Source organism: Stegastes partitus, unplaced genomic scaffold (assembly GCF_000690725.1).
Source record: "Stegastes partitus isolate 25-593 unplaced genomic scaffold, Stegastes_partitus-1.0.2 Scaffold6, whole genome shotgun sequence".
NCBI classification, from domain to species: Eukaryota; Metazoa; Chordata; class Actinopteri; family Pomacentridae; genus Stegastes; species Stegastes partitus.
In genome coordinates this window covers 216,445-234,132 of record NW_007577737.1, presented here as the reverse complement: position 1 = coordinate 234,132, position 17,688 = coordinate 216,445, and the positions used below count along the sequence as shown (strand labels likewise).

At 41.7% G+C, this 17,688-nt stretch overlaps 1 protein-coding gene across 1 annotated transcript in view; it reads right to left on the bottom strand.

Moving 5' to 3' along the window:
* Positions 1-2,477: 2,477 nt before the first annotated feature.
* The window catches only part of celf3a (cugbp, Elav-like family member 3a), a 32,483-nt gene continuing 17,272 nt past the window's right edge, over positions 2,478-17,688 (bottom strand). The window contains exons 6-14 of the mRNA XM_008280517.1: positions 15,551-15,630; positions 12,894-13,037; positions 11,315-11,459; positions 9,957-10,106; positions 9,675-9,734; positions 7,434-7,538; positions 6,284-6,427; positions 6,064-6,196; positions 2,478-3,445 (exon numbers count right to left, since the gene is read on the bottom strand). Of these exons, the coding sequence (XP_008278739.1) occupies positions 6,069-6,196; positions 6,284-6,427; positions 7,434-7,538; positions 9,675-9,734; positions 9,957-10,106; positions 11,315-11,459; positions 12,894-13,037; positions 15,551-15,630 (956 nt within the window). The 3' untranslated portion in view covers positions 2,478-3,445; positions 6,064-6,068. The remainder of the gene's footprint in view (positions 3,446-6,063; positions 6,197-6,283; positions 6,428-7,433; positions 7,539-9,674; positions 9,735-9,956; positions 10,107-11,314; positions 11,460-12,893; positions 13,038-15,550; positions 15,631-17,688) is intronic.

The window sequence follows — 17,688 nt, the reverse complement described above, 5'->3', positions numbered from 1 at the left end:
TAGGAGATTCTTCTGTGACCTTGTTTGTAGTTGCCAGCGTCTGGTTAACATTTTACAGACTCAAGGGAAATGGCTTTTTGGGTCAGTTTTCTTGTTGCATCACTAAAGAAAACAAAAAACTGGTACCTGAAGCTGAGTGGCAGCTCCGCGTTCATCCCTCTTAATACATCCATGATGCAGATCCTTCAAGTTTTGGCAAGCAGGAGCCCTGAGTCTGTGACTAACTCTGCGTCGGATTAAACGCGTATCAGAGCTGTTTTGATTTTGACCTCATATGAATGGATGAATGCCGGCGCTGTGTCTCTCTCTCACGCCCACTATTGACTCAGTGTTGACGTCAGTCCAAGTTACGTTACACAAGAATGTCTGAGATGGAACTTCCATCGTTTACAACTTAGATTCATATTGTCCCTTAATGAATCCAGAGATGCTTGGTGTCATCTATAGCCGTTTACTGGGAGGCGAGCTGGACCCTGTTGTGCTTTGGAGGCCTTATCTGGTCTCTGAAGATTAGGGAGGAAGAACCTGAGACAGAGCCACACGGATGATTCTGAGAACAGTTTGAAGTGACAGAAAGAGAAACAACCTGTATGATGGATGTGATTTTTTTGTCTGAAGGAGGCATGAGTCTCATATCCATACTTCACTACTGTGAAGGAAAGATGACTTGTTTAGAGTGAATCTTTTAGAGAAGATACTGAACCCTGATTGACCTCTTTAGGTAAATGTAGTGCTTGTAGCTCTGTAACTTCTACAGATTCTTCACCTAACCTCATTGTAGGGAGACAGCCTGCACCTCTCAAGGCCAGATGATACCCAGGCGCCGACTTATCTTTGTTTTCCGTTCTCCCATAAATCTGGACGTGACTCCCGCTGAAGGAGGATATAAGACTGAAGATGTGAGAGGGATCTTTAGAATCAATGGTCTGCTGCTCTGTTGGTGTCACTTCTCCTGATATCAGTAAACCTGATTTCAACCTCTGAGTCTCCGGTGTGTCTCTCTCTGTGTCGGGCTCCTCATCCTACATCACAACAACTACAATAAATACCTCTGATGGAGCACATGAAGGTCTTTTTTTATTACGATAAACATGGTTTTCCGTTGGTCAGGTGTCCGATCAGACCCATCCATCGATGTTGGTGAGGAGGACATGTTGGTTCCACAAGCTTTATTTTCGCTGTTTTCTGCCTTTAACGCTCACATTGAATGCATCCACAGTTAATCACTTTATCAGAAATTCCAGCTGAGCAGCAGCGGATCCTGAGTCGTCCAGCGTAGCTTCATATCGTCCTAACTATCCCAATCCTGATGTTCTCTCCTGATATTTCTGCTGTCGTTAAAATCTTCAAGAAGCCTTAAAGCTTGACAATGCAGCAAAGAAGTTCAGAGAGACGTTAGATAACAATACACTCTATCAGCAGGATCCAGCACGTTTCTTTTTTTTCCTTAACTCGTAGCATTTCCGCTTTCATACTGTAAGATGGGATTTTATTTTGAAATTGCTGGATGTTTCACTTTAGTTTTTAATACTGGCTCGTACATATTCTCTACACATCCTAAATTAGGACTTCTATGACACTATATGTGTATCTTTAGGTTAGATGAGACCGGGTGAAGTGAAACAGTATGAAGTGATTTTTAGGTTTGCTGTCGGCCTCCTGTGATACTACATTGGTTATTCTGGCAAACCTTAAAGCACACAATTTCCTGTGCGATCACTTACCCAGACATGAAAATAAATACAGTACTAGTTGATGCTAGCATACTTTAGTGTGATGACATGATTTCTGCCTTCCTGTTGTTCACCTGGACCTCGTAGCCAAACTGAAAGTAAAATGTGCCTCCAAGTATATCAGTTACACATTTTATATTTTCCTTATCTTGCACATTCACATGCATTTACTCATATTTCCAAACATAAATGATTTTCTCTCCTACCTCCAGTCTTTTGCAGTTGTTTCTCTTGTTCAGCTGCAGCAGCCTGCGTGGCACTAATCGGCCCTCATACATCCAGACATGCCAAAGAAGGCCGAGGCGTGTTTGGACCCATCAGACCAAACCCAAAAGGCTGTGGCAGACACACTGAGTGCATACCCCAGCTGTGGTTCACACCTCAGCCTCTCCTGTCTCCTGCAGACCTGAGCAGATCAATATTTATGCATCGAAAATAACGAGAGGAACCTGCGGAAGAAGCTGAATATGACTGCTGGTGTAGACATGGTGTGTTTGTGCTCCATTGACTAACAGTTGTCAATTAAAACAATATGCAAACGGCCACTATGGAAACTGAACATTTTTCTTCATTTGCTTCTTGTTATTTGTTGTCAGTTTGGTCCAGAGTTTTGAATGAAACCCAAACTGGAAGCCAGATGTTTCCCACTTGAGTCAGTTCTTGTTGTGGCCTGTAGAGGGCAGCAAACCTCCCAGAATAACCCAACACACACCCAGAATGATTCAGTAAATGACAGCAGAGACCTTTTTTTTTTCTAAATTGTACTTTATTTTCTTTTAAAGACATATGTTTTAAAACAGCGATTGTAGAGAATAAATAAAGAAACATGTTTTTTTTCTTTTCAACTTCCATAGGTACATTTATGTAATTAAAAACTCTATAATAAGTGTGTTCATTGTCTTGAAGACCACAAGGAATCCTCCTTTTGTTTTTTTTTTCTTCTTAAATTAAAAAAGAAATCGTCACGTCTCCCACCGCCGTCAAATTGATTACCAAATAAATTAAACGTAAAAAATCAAGATAGAAAAATTCCCAGCCCTTCCTTTCCGCTTTGTTAATTTTTAAAAGTAGTGGCAGCAGAGAATCTGAACTCGTGAAGTTGTTAAGTCCTCCGTTTTTAGAACCAAGGTATGTACACAGCAAGAAGAAATCCGCTCCTCTTCCACTTTAATCACCCCGTGTTTTTTTTTCTTTAAATTTACGTATAAATAATAAAACTAACTCTACATAACAATATTACCAATGGTAATCATACAGAATAGTATTTTCTTTTGCCTCCGGCTGTGTAGACTGGCCCTCTGTTAACGCCATAGACCACAAATCACACTATACAGTAGAACCCTGTTCAGTAGAATAACATCAGTGATATGCTTTTTCTTAACATGTATATCTTGTTGCCGACAATAGAATATGTACATAATATAAATGAATCCAGCTGTGGAATGATAGGAACTCTGGAGCACTTCTGATATTGCGAATGCTGATTCTGTTCGATGTATTTGTTGCTGACATTACTGCTGCTGCTGTCGTCGTTTCTTTTTCTTTTTTCTTGTTTTTTTTTTTTTCTTTTCTCCTTTTTTTTTGTTTCTGTAAGCGCATACACGTGATACTGCTTTGTGTGAAGTGTTGCTCCTGTGCTATACGGTTGGTCAAACAACCAAAAAAGGCTGGGACATCCCAAGTGGTTTTCTTGATTGAACTCTTAGGTTTTCCTGGAGGTGAAGAAGAAGAAGAAAAAGAAAAGAGAGACAGAGAGAGGGAGAAAGAGAGAGAGAAAAGAGAGCACAGAGTGTTTTTAAACCAAATCCAAGAAATGAAACACATCAATTCAACACTTTGGAAGTGAAGTAAGTGTCTGCAATACACAACTGCTTGCACTGATGCCTCAGGGGGAGTCTCAGTAATCAACTAGTGTCCATGCAACTGGAATAGTGACAGTCATACTGCTGCAAGTGTATGCACGTTCTTAATAGAAAAGACTTTGTCATCTCTTTTTGGCAGGCAAATTAATTCAGAACATGCACAGTAGGAATTCTGGTGGGGATCAGCTCTCCAATTTTTTTTATTTTTTAGAAAACACTCAGAGATAATTTCACATTTATTCTAATGATATTCCAAAAAAAAAAACAAAACAAAAAAAACACGCCACTCACCAAACTGTAATTTCACAGCGAAGTGATATTTCAAATCATCTGCCAGATAGTTGGTTTGTAATCTGCAGATTGCTGCAAACAGAGCATCTGCAGGTACCAGAGAAATCGATTCTGAGATGTTTTTCATGCCTGTTATTTTTTACCTAAAATTGAGACCAATCGTGTGTCAGAGCAGTGAATGTGAATCCTCTCACCTGCAAAAATATCATTAAAAACCCCTTAACAAGCAGGTATTACAAACGTCTTTTTGAAATAAATCTAATCTAATTCAAGACTAGAGTTTGGGAAAATTTCTGATTTAAATTTAGAAGAAGCCTGTTTAAAATCATGCACCAATAAATGAGGATACAATAAATTTGATGTATTATTGCAGCCATGAACATTTCACTTATTCAGCTTCAGTCAAGAGTTGGAACAAGACGTGTGGAGCTTTTGAAGTGAACAAAATGTATGTTAAGGGGTGTTTAAAATGAACTTAAACGTAGTCAGAGTTTGGTTTATTGTGGTGCAACAAGTTTTCCAAAATCCAGGAGCAGAGACATCCTCCGATTGAGATTTACATGAAAAGCAACACGTTTAGCTTCCTTAGAAACACAACTTTAAGGCATGATTTATTGTTTTTTTTTTTTCTTTTTACCTGACCTGCAGATACCCTGTGCATGAGACGCATTATGAATTTCTAGTTGTTGTTATTTTGGAATTCCATGATTTGAGTATTTACGGTTAATTGTCTTTGGAGTCCCAGAATTCCTACAGAGGAATGCAGTTCCTCAGCCAGTAGCACGTGTCACAGGAACCAAACAGCTTTACCCAAAACCTTTCAGAATAAGGTTAGTGTCTCAGTTGGTACAACACACACACACACACACACACACACACACACACACACACACACACACACGCCAACATCGACTCGACACAAAACACTCGCACGAATATGAACGCACCTCGTCTTCACCTCACACACACACACACACACACACACGCACACACACACATACAAATACTATGCTGTCGACCATATACAGGGGCAGTACATTATCAGTCTCACGAAAACCAAACAAAGTTCAGGCACAAAGTCACTTGGAATTGAGATACAACCAAACAAAAAAAAACCCCGCACTCACCGAGAACTACCACACCAACCAACTAAACAGAGGGAATGTGTAAGAATGATAATCATGACAGACAACAAAAAGGAAACTAATCAAAAAACCAAAAAAGCCTAAAAGGAGAAGAAGAAATAAAAAAGCCTAATAGATCCATATTTGATGGACAGGAAGCTAATTTAGCTCTGAAGCTTTTAGAGAGAGTTTTTTTTTATTATTATTGTTATTATTATTATTAAAAAAAAAGAAAAAGAAACAGCATGTCATGATAATCAGTTGCTTACAGATGCTGAGGTAAAGTGACAATTATTGATCAGTGTTTGCAAGGATTAAAAAACCAGGACAAAATAATAAGAGGAAACTCACAACGCACCAAACACAGTTCATGGTCGCCACAGTAACCCGCCATGCAGTTGAGCATGGTGAATCAAGGCAACGGCCCAAAATAAAAAAATAAATAAATTGCTAATGGCAACCATCACAGGCAATATCGCCACAGCAACCAACACAGGCCAATTAACTTACAACGCAGTGAGAAGGAAGGGGGAAGGTTTTAGCGGTTGCTAGGCAACCGTAGCCATAGCGACGCACGTCTCCACGTTATATGTATGGACGGGACAGTCTTGAGAGTGGTGTGATGTTTTTTTCAGGAAAAATGGCATATGGCACAGCACAAAAACAATAAACGAAAATAAAAACAAAAAATTAATGACGGACAGTAGTTGGCATTCAACCCTGCGACAGAACACTGGTTAGACAGAAACATTTGAATCTACTCGTCAATACAGGTGTCCCTACGTACTGAGCAACAACAGAGAAGGAACCACTTCTACACAGCAAAGGTATCTTCTGATCCTTGTAATGTATTTCAAACTGATGGTATTTTTAGTGCTTCCACCTCATTAAAGTTAATCTACTGTAGGGTTATTGACTTCTTCAGTTCCACATGAAAGACAGCCATTTAAGCACTGAGCCCCCAATTACATCCACTCTGTCTCCTTAACTTGCACACACATTTCCAGCTGTCTATCAATCCCCTCCCCGGCTCCTCGACACACGGCAGCTCACCTCCTTCAGTAAGGCCTGTTGGCGTCCTTGGGCCTCTTCAGCTGCACCTTCAGTCTCTTCATGCCGATCTGGAAGCCGTTCATGGCCTGGATGGCAGTCTGGGCGCTGGACGGGTTGTCGAAGCTCACGAAACCTGAGGAGGAGACGACAAAACGCAAGCTTTCACAAAAGAAGCATTGTTTAGGGGTAAAAGAGGCGCATGGTCAGGAGCGAGACTCACCGAAGCATTTGCTCTGGTTGGTGGCGCGGTCAACAAACACCTTGGCGGAGATGACGTTCCCGAAGGGCAAGAACATCTGCAGGATCTCGGAGTCGGTGAACTCCTGCGGCAGGTGGTAGATGAAGATGTTGCAGCCCTCTGGACCTGCAACGGCACACGGGAACAACACAGCGAGACGTGACGGGTCGGTTAGGGAACACAAAGTGCAACAACAAGTTCTATTTAGGAGGATACGCAATGATGTTCTACACGACAAGTCAGGTATATAAAAAAAACAGCAGAACAGGACACAAAAGCAGACATTTGGAGAGCTTTAAAGGACTCATTGTAGTTTTCTTGTTGCTTAGCTACAAGCTCCAGCTACACATCGACACACAAAACTACCGCTAACCTCTTCATCTAACCAAGAAAACAAACATATTTTCTTTATTAATAAAAGCTCAGACTGTTAATCTGCAACATTTATTAGACATAAAACCTCTAAAATTGTGCAAACTTTTAAAGAAACCTTCACAAATCTGAGACCTTAAAGGACCACACAGGAGTAAATCAGTCCTAACTTTTTTAGGGTTTAGCTCTTGGATGCATTTCTTTTCCACCTGCTGGTTTTAAATCAGCATTTTGCAGACTGAAGATCAGTTATCAGAGCGCCTGGTTGTTGCCGGCGCTGCTTTACCGTTGCTTGGTAATGCGGGATGATTTGGAAAGTCTGCACTCGTTATATTATAATGACGAGTGGGATGACAGAGTTCTGAACAGCTGAAACTATGAGCTGATCGACAGAAACCTCGTCTGGTTTTCAGCTAGAATTTGCTGTCTTTTGGTTTGTTTTTTTCTGTAAAGTGACAAGACACCTTGAACTCTGAGGAACTGTTTTGGATGTTTTTCAGGCATTTAAACAAAAAAAAAATGGATCAAATAATTACTAACTATTAAACAGATAAGTTTTTTCTTTACTCTGATAAACTACATCCTCAGAAGTCCTGACATCACAGAGGAATGAATGGAAGCAGCTGCCCAGAAGCGCCGCCGCTTATCTGTAATCTAAAGCATGTTTGATTTGCGGTATGTGAGCTAAACACACAAAACCGCTGCAGTGTTGTTCTTAGATACGGCGGTGATTATTCCACATTGGTGCACGGCGCTTTACCTTCTCGTTGCTGCAGCTGCTGCGGCTGCTGCGGCTGCTGAGCCACCAGTGTGGGCTGGTGGGGAAACGGCTGTCCTACCAGGCCGTAGGCAGCAGGGTAGGTGGCTGAGGAACAGGAGGAACAGGTGAGCAGAGAGCAGGCAGCAGAGCACCGCAAACTAATCTCTTTTTCTTTCTTTTTTTTCCAAAACAACATCTGACAAGAGCTGCATCCCCACCTACAGACTCTCTAAAAGTGGGAGCTGTTTTGCATATAGTTTGTGACTCATTCTATAGTGCTGGAGGTTATTTACAGCTTTTTTTTGTTGTTGTTAATGTATGTGCATGTTTTCACTTCGCCACTTTACACATGCGGTGCTGAGTAGCCGAGGAGTCCAAAAGGTAATGTAGCCGCATATGATTATGTTACATAAAAATGTGTTGCATCCCGGTGTCACAGTCTGGGAGGTTATTTCTAGGAACTGAAAAGGGATTATTTGTTTGTAGACACATCCAGAAGCACTTGAACTCTTTTTCTCCTACAAACACGGACACCTCTGACGGCGCCGCTTACTATCAGGAGCGGTAATGGCACAAATACACAGCAATCACAGGATCTATATAAAAGATGGACGTGGCCTCCGGGTCTGCAGAGCGGAGCCGGCGTGGAAGCGAGTTGCATCACTGACAGGAAGAAGAAAATTCACAAATATTCTTCGCTATAATGTCAGATATGATTTGAAGAGAGCAGCTCATCACACTCTGCGGGATATTATTAGGATGATCGTGTCAGAGGGAGCGAACAGGGAGCAGAGCAGCACCTCGTGGGATCTCATGGGGAAACAGATGGAAACAAAGTGGAGCTTGTGGTGCATCAACTTGCTGTAACACTAATAGTACTTTGCAGTTAGGAAAAACAAAAGCAGGAAGGAGTTTGGATGGTTGGGAATATGTGGTTAACACACTCTGTCTGTTCCTCGGTAGTCTCACACACCCAGATCATCGTAGAATACTCTGGTTGCACCTCATCATTATTCTGCTGGTGGGGAGAAATGATTCTGGTGTGTTACTTTAAATCAATCACATTCGTCTTGGGCAGGGCTAGGAGCGTGATGCATCAACAGTGATGGCCCAAAATAGTGACGGGGGAACTGCTAAGGTGGAATATGCGTTGCAGGGAGGCGAGCACTGCCATTAGAATAGCTAAATCATTAAAAAACACCAGTAGAGCTGCTTTGTTGTGTGATCTAAACCTTTGGCAAAAACATTTCAGTGTGTAGGTTGTTGTCTAGAGGTTGCTGTTTCTTGTAATGAAAGGTAGTCGTAGCAGAAGGGAAGGTGAAAGCCGTGTGAAATGTGCGGTCAATGGCAGGCTTATATCTGGTGAGCTAGACTAGTTCTTTAGCGAGAACTGGTCAGTTTTAATATAAATGTTTAGCATCGCTCTGCAACAACATCTGCTGCTCCAGGCAGCAACTTGATAACCGACATTAAAAAGTTTCAATCAGATTCCCACTAATTACCTAACTCGCTAATATACATTATGTTCTGGTGCTAGGCCTTCATCAGGCAAATAGTTTGGTACAAAGAGAGAAGCCATATTAAATAGGGAGTGGCTCTGATTCTGCCATCAGTGACGTAGTCCACACACCATAGGGAGGTATGGAAAACCACAACATCCCCAATATTACCAACAACATACAGAATAAGAATCACAAATTATTTTCTAATTACTTCTTGTTTCTGTTGGATTATCTTCTGTATGGTATTAAAAATAGTCATTCAGTGTATTATTTTGGTATTCCAAACTTACCTATGGTGTGTAGATATTTGGGTAAATTGACCTGAAACTCTGCATTCTGTCTAACGACCAGCAGGGGGCGACTCTAGTTGTGCAAAGAAGAGAAAATAACTCTGCTTCTTACACGATTTGACACCTTGGCAAACATTTTCCTAATGAGTTTATGGTTTAAATCTCTAGTTCCAGGTCTTCTTTAATATAGAATGATGTTCATTTTGTAAATTATGTTCCAATTTAGAGGGAATTAGACGGGTTGTGCTTTAGTCACTACCGTGTGAAGATTCACCCCTCATTCATCACGTCTGGTTTCCAAAAACAAAGATGGCAAAAGTCAAATTCTGGACTATAGTTTACAAACACAACAGCGGCTGCATCCGTCTCTTATACACACTCTGTGATGGCAACACCTTTCTATACTCAAACGGTGGTTATGGTCTGACAGTAGCTGCTGAGAGGCTCACCTGTATAGTGCTGCATGCCTGTGTAAGCTTGCTGCAGCGGGTCCAGGACGGGACTCTGAGCTGTGGCACAGCAAACACATGGTCACCAAATGACTTTATGCATGAAAAAAGACTCCTAAATGTTATTTGGGGCACATCAGCATGCTCCAAATAACATTTAGTTTCATTTCATTTCCTCTTAATTAGGCCCTCACTGTTGCACATGGAAGCAGGAAGCCCCTGAATCTGTGAAAGGATATTATATGACAGCGCCGTAATGTGTTTAGGATGTGATGGCTATACCTTGATAGGCATGGACCCCGTTAGTGTACAGCGCTTCTGTAGCCGACTGGCCATTAGGTGGAGCCGCCACGGAGGGGTAGCTGTTCACCGCGATGGGTGGAGGCAGAGCAGGAACAGGTGTGGCTGCGATGGAGGGTGGAGTGCTGGTACCTGCAGAAAGTATTAAGGGAAGACATCTTATTCAAAGGCCCCGGAGGCTTGTCTGCTATCAGTGATAGGCTCTCAAGTGAGCACAATCCCCTGCCAGCTCTTGACAGATTGGGGTGCAAGAAAGATTTCTGCATTTGTGTCTTTTTAGTCTGTGATGTGGGGGAAACGTTGACGTTACATATCTTTATTTTAGGAATCGGAACATCTGAGGAAACTGGAATTACAGTTAAAGGGGTCTAAAATGAAGAATATGCTCATATTAAAAAAATTTTTTTATGTTTATTGGACACCTGCTTTGAAACTTCAGATCTGTGTTCTGCTTGGATCCAGCTATCTAGCAATATTTTTATTTATGTGGCAGAATTCGTCATACCTGCTCAGTCAGTTTTCAATTTTTGGTTAATATGAGCTCAAAGATTTGACTTGTCATAACAGCCTCACTTTTTTTTTTTCATATTTTAACTCACCTTTAACCAAACACTATTCATTCAACTTTCTTCCTTCCTAGCTAATATTGTAGATATTGAACCAATGGCATAATCAATAAAAACAGTGAAAATCTCAGGTTTTTATCTTCAATAGTTCCTGAGATGTTGTTGTTTAAACATAACCTCCAGTTTCAAAAAGTGGGCCGGCTAGCAGTTTGAAAAAAAAATCTCCAAAAGTACTGGATATATGAATCTAAAATTTCACAGAAACCATTTAAATATCCTTAGATTATGATGGAAAAGTTTCAAACAAATCAAGACATAGTTGAGCAAAAGGGCTTCGATGATTTGAGGTGAAATAACCCAACACTGAACTAGAAGGAGAACAAAGAGCAGAAAAATCAGTGTGGGCACATTTTCCATCACAGTGTTTGTCTATAGAAGGTTTTCAGGTAAAGAAAACTAAACATTAAGCAGCAGCTTGGTTTAAAATGTCAAATAAACCTACCTATAACCACATCTACAAAAGAAGCTATCGAGGTAAGTGGGTTCAGGCCGCTCTGACTCAATTTCCTCTCGCTGCTTTTTATACCTTGAAAGTAAAAGCTAACATGGCTAACGGCATGATAGAATGAAAAAGAAAAAAAAACAACAACTACAAAATAGATGTTTGTAATTTTGTCCTCTTGGGTCCACCTCTCCTTGTGTATCTGTCCTCATATTTCAAGCAGAAATCTAATCAAGGCCGAGCCGGGGCCAGACATCTCTGCCTCTCATTACCTGAGGACGGGGTGATGGATGCAATCGGCGTGGCAATGATGCTGCTGGGGTTGAGGGCAGCGAGCTGCTGCATCTGAACCGCCGCCACCGTGGCAACAGGAGAGAGGTAGGCCGACTGCGCCACCAAGGCCTGCTGCTGCATCAGCTGGAGAGAAAGAGAGAGACGGAGATGTTTAGAGTCTGTTTTTACGTGCTTTGTAAAGAAAGACACAAACAAATTAAGAAAAGAAAAAAAAAAGCTCAACATCCGACATTCGGGGAGCGATTTGTGCAGATTACAGCTGACGCACTTTGCTCAGATTTCCATTATTAACGAGCTCAAATAACGGGACCCAATCATAAAAATTGAACGCGTTTAATATAATTGCGACGGCTCCAGACTCAGCTTCAATCAGGAGTCAATATATTTAAAGTGCACATCTAAGCACAGTGCAGCCGTCCTCGGTGACCCGCTCTGTTTTTGCAAACCAGTGCAGATGTTCATAATCAGTCATTACGGTCAAATCAGGGGAATAATTGGTCTTGACGTCGTGCTGTGTGCTCTGTGTCTGGGCTCAAAGTGTGAAAATTAATTATTTTATTAAATCCTGCCTCTGGTTTCGTGTGGCTTCGTGTCTACCTGCACCTCTTGCATCTCCCCTCTTTCAGCGAGCAATTTCATTCTGAGTTCTGTGTGTGCTGTTATTTTTTTTTCTTCCCTTTACTAAATTATATACCATTACTATAAATCAACACATCCATCACGAGTAAAAAATGCTGTCAGGCCTCTTTAAGCATCACAAATTGAACAGCTTTAAATGAGGCAAATCTGAAACCATTTGCAGTGAACGGTCAATTAGCAACGAGGAGAACAGCGATCTTGGGTTACTTTATGTTGTAACTTGCCATTTTTCCAATTAAAATCATCTAGTTGTGACATTAAATATCTCACTGAGTAAGGTTTGCTTTCCAGAAAATTAATTTTGTGTCTTTTTTTTATGGGTTATGTAAAATATCTTGCAGTCTTTGCTTTTCTTTGAGGATCTATCTTTTATTTCTTAGAATAATATTTTTTATTATATTCAACACTGCTTTTTCCCTTTAATTCAGATGATGTGTTTTTATTTTTCTGCCTTGGGAAGCACTTAAAGATTATTATTATCGTTTTTATCTCCACTCCAGAAGACATCACTTAATTCATGGCTTTCTATCTTTTCTTGAACCGCAGACTATTTGCCGGACAAAGTGCCGGTTACCATGTAAATGCTCTTTACAGACAATCAGCGTTGCACTCAGAGGGATAAAGTTACACAAGATGTCTCCCGCCAGTCACTCAGTAGGGTCACATGCATGTTCACAAATCGTGTCGGGTTCAAATATAATCTCTGTCTGTTTTCCCCCGCGGTACACAAACAAGGCTTGAGTTAGCATCGACGTCAGGCGGAGAGGGAAGAAGAGACGGCGACGCAAAGTGCACAGGACAGAGGGGAGCGAGCGATATAATCCTCTCAGCAGCAGCAGCAAGAGTTAATGTCCTTACGACAGGTAGAGTGTGTTTCTAAAAGCAAAAACCTCCCCCGACAGTGTGAGCGTTTCTTACGGCCTGCGTGTAGGCGTTGTAGGCCCCGAGGTGCAGGGTCATGGGACTGATGACTCCCAGCTGAGAGGCCACCTGCTGCATCCGCCTGAGTCCTCGCTCCTTCTCGGAGTCGGCAAACTTCACCACCAGGCTGGACGAGGCGCCCTGCGGAGGAAATCACAGCCGAGTCAAGTCAGTGTAGCAGCATCCTGGACTAAGACGCAAAGACATGGACCAGGTGACCACAACGTCCCCGAAAGTAGTGAAATTAAGTTACTCAAGCGAACATTTTATTGCACTTTTCACTCCGCTACATGTGTTTGACCGCTTTAGTTAGATTGAGGATTAAACCAGTTGTTTCCAACCTTTGTGGCTTCTGACATCTTTTCTCTAACATATAATCGTGATGTTTTTCTCACATGGTTTCATTTCAGTACATATTCAAATGATCCAAAAACTAAAAATACTTTGTGAGTCAGAGCTCTGCTTCCTCTTTCTCTGTGTATAAAACTAGACATCAGTTTGTTCAAACTTGCTGCTGACACACTGATGGTTCAGTCTTAATAATATAATTATATATTGTACCAGTCAGACGGATCAAACCAGTATGTTTAACACTTTAACTACAACTTGCTGCTAACAACGATGTACGTTTACTTAAGTAGGATTATTTCATGCAAGATCTATGTGTAATAGAGTATTTTTGCATCGCTCTATTGGTACTTTTGCTGATCTGAATGCTTCTTCCACCTGCGACTCCGACTCTCCCCTCATCTCCTGTCATTTCTAAACTGTATCCTAGCACATACCAGAAATGAAAACGAAACCAAAAACTGATTATAATGCAGTATCGTAATAGCGAACACAAACCGTCTGCATCATTCAAACATTAGCACTGAATCCTGGAGGAAGTGCGCGAACATCGAGGCTAATGACATCGACAAAAGCTGCTTGGAGTCAGGAGTTAGCGAACCTGGAGTCCAATCAATGAAGCATGAGAGGAGATTAGAGCTCTGCTGACTTATAAGAAAACATTTTGAGTTTGCGGATGTGAACTATGCCTCATGCAAAAGAGATCTCAGAAGACTTACAATCAAGGATTTACTGATTTGCATAAAGCTGGAAAGGGTTGCAGAGTAATCTCTAAAAATTTTTTTTTTTTTTTACATATTCATCAGTCCACAGTTAGACAAACTGATGATTTAGTTCTGTGGCTACTCTTCATAGAAGTGGGAGCTGAGATGACTCCAAAGGCACGAGCCAGAATGCTAAATGAGGTAAAAAAAAATAAATAAATTAAAAAAAAGGAAGCTCTGAGAAAGAGCTAAAGGCTTAAATGAATGATTGGAGCAGTTTAACATCTTTGTTCATGAATCTGACAGTCTGAAATCACACTGCTGGGCTGCATGGAGGAAGCTGCTGCAGTTAAAGTTTGCTTAAAAGACCCCTGACGCTCCACGATGCTTCGCGAAAAATGCATAAATCTAAGGGCGCCCGGGATCTTTCTGCGTGGAGTCTCCATGTTCTCCCCGTGCAGCGTGGGTTCTCTCTGGGTTCTCTGGCTTCCTCCCACAGTCCAGAAACATGCTGAGGTTAATTGGTGATTCTAAATTGTCTGTAGGTGTGAATGTGAGTGTGCTTGGTTGTCTGTCTCTAAGTGTAGCCCTGTGATAGACTGGTTATCTGTCCAGGTGAACCCCTAAGTAAGTTGGGATGGATTCCAGCCCCTCACGACCCCAGTGAGGATTAAGGTGTATAGATAATGGATGGATGGATGGATGGATGGATGGATGGATACATAAATCTATGAGTTATTTGGGGAAAGCATGCAGCCCTGCTCTTAGCGTACAATGGGCTTTTGCATACTAACAGGAAAACATGCAATTTTTTGGGTTGCTTTGCTGCAACTGTGAGGTGAAACTGAGCTCAAGAGTTCACCGAGATATCCGGATAACGTCAGGGTGGGTGTCTGTCAGCTGAAAGTCAGCGAAAGTTGCCAAACATCAAAGTAAATCTACAACAGACTGACTTCAAACAAGGAAAATCCGCCTTTTGGAGTCTTTAACCAGACTTTAACCCGACAGACGCACTGTCAAATGACCTCCGAAGAGTTGATATATCTGAGCTGAATCAGTCCCGTGAACTCCTCCTTTGTGCGGGTCTGATCTGCAGAAACACTTGTTTGACGTCGAGTGCTTATTAAATCCAGCGATTCGCTTACTTTTTCCCCCAGGCCATGAATGTTTAATGGGTGCGTTTAATGCATCTACATCAGATCACGCTGCAAAAAAAAAAAAAAAAAACTTCCAATAACTCCTAATATGCTTCTTTCTTTCCCTCCCACTGTATAAAATCTGGCAAAAACCGAGTTAAAAATATACTTCTCCGATGTTCTTTTAATCCGGTCGACCTGCATCAAACCGCAGATCCACGACGGAAAAATGAAGATGACCTCATTTTGTTAAAAAAAAAAAAAAAACTGTTGCCCTCTATTGTGTGTGAGTGCGGAGGAGGGGGGACAGAAATGAGAAGTGGTGACTATTAGCTGAGTCACCATGTTGAGTGTCTAAATGACTGGATTTGGAGCATCTGAGTGTGTCTGTTTGATCTATCTGGAACCGTGTGTGTGTGTGTGTGTGTGTGTGTGTGTGTGTGTGTGTGTGTGTGTGTGGACTTACAGGTAAAGTACGACTCCCGTGCAGAGCGTTGATGGCCGCCTGGGCCTCTGCGTTGCTCTGGAACTTTACAAATGCACACCCTACATGAAATGACACACCATTAAACACGGCCTCACACACACACACACACACACACACACACACAGACACACACACAGTACAACAAAACTACCTCCCTTTAAAAATACATTAGAAGCCGTCTTACATCCAGTGCTTCATCAGTTACCGTGGCATCATTAAACATGGTCCACAGAACATTCATTGCTTCATCAATCACAGCCCGTAAACCACCAAACGCATCATTAGCCGTGACCCATAAAACCTATTGCGCTATTAGTCATGCCTCATGCAACAAACGCAGAAAAATCTAGCATCTGTGTTTGAACTGTCGCCGGACTTTGATTTACACGGCAAATATCATTAGCATTGTTGTTAGTGACAACCGTAATTTATATCACGTGACGGCAAAACGCGCCTGCCGGCTTTTATTCCCGGGGCCGGATACAAATACAAACAGTTAAGCAAAGTCAATAGCAGCTTTACAGTCGTGGCGTGGAGTCCAGCTGCAATCGTTTCTTACCGAAGTACTTTAAAAGGACACTTGACTTGAGGCTGCTTTGTGGAAATTGTGGAGGGTTTACAAAATCTCCTCAGCGCTAAACATATTATTCACTGGGACAAATATAAATTATTGCTGAGGGTTGTAAGCGCTCCAATCAGCCTGGGTGATTTAAATAAGATGCCATTTTTATTGCATTAAAAAGCCAATATTAAGCACATTTAGGAGTTTATAATTATATTTTGGGGGTCTACGCGCTTTAATAAGACGAAAACACATTATTTTCTCGTGCTGCTGCAGGACCTCTTTTCATTCTGTTTCAGCCCCGTCTGAAAAGTCTGTTTGGTTCTAACTGATCGACGAGCCCGACCAAAGGGAGCTAGCGTTGGTTACGTGTCGCAATGAAACATTTCTATTGAGGGAATAATGGTTGTTTTGTTTGAGGGCGATCCAAACTAGCTGCAAACCGAGTGTCATGTAAATGTGCTGCACAGTGACGTGGGTGAGTAACAGAAGAACAGCCTGGACTTTAAACAAAGCATTTCAGGAAGCCTTTTCTGTAGGAGCGACAGACTTCCTTTGGTGAGGACTTTGGCCTTTGTGAGACCTTTTACATGCACTAAAAAGCAGCTGGATGCCACACTGTAGGCTAAAGGGGGAAAGTCAAAAAGGCATAATACAGGCTCTTTAAGCACAGGACAGTCTAATGGTTAAACATTGCTGACAGATATTTACAGTTAATTATGTTTATCGATACTGTTCTTAACATAGATGTGGCTCCTTTGGATCTAAATTCTTTAAATGTGATGGGGCTGAAATTTTGACAAGCTTTGAAACAGTATTTTTTTTAAAAGATATCTGAAAGAAGATAAATAGTCAAATGAATTGAATGTTAAAGCTGGGGTAGGCAGTAGAGCAAACTCACAGGTCCATTAGCATCTTTATTCTTCTTTTGGACAGTTAACCTCATTTCCCTGTGTGTCGTAGTGGTTGGTTAGATTTAGAGCCTAAACTGGCGATGAGTGGCTATGTTGAATGCTACTAATGCTGCAGCCTTCTTATAACAGAAACCTTACAGCTATGGCTAAATCGAAATCATGTTTATGCACACATTTTGCAATCAAGCTTATGTTAGGTGTGTATATAAAGTACAGCCGTAACTCGATAATCCGAAACTAAATGTAAAACGTTCTTCTATGTCGGATAGCAAGGCTGTCGGATTGTCACAACGGAGGTCGAGATACAAGGAGGGCTTGATGCTAGAAGGCTCATTAGTTGTTAATTATTGTTCAGAGTTGTTATAATAACTAGTGTATTGATTGGATTGAGTGGATTTCAGCCTAACTGACCGGTGCGCTTGTGCATGTTCCGGACACTTCCACCCCAGGGCAGCGCTCTGACGGGGTGGAAGTGTCCAGAACACACAGGCAGTACTTGGCTGCTGATGCTAGTTTAGTTAACGCTCACACTTCTGTTTCCACCATTGGTGGCGGCGGGGGAGTGGCAGATACGCTCCACCGTTACCATCCATGTTTACTTCCATAAACACTGAGCACGCTCGCTGCGTGTGACGTTGTCG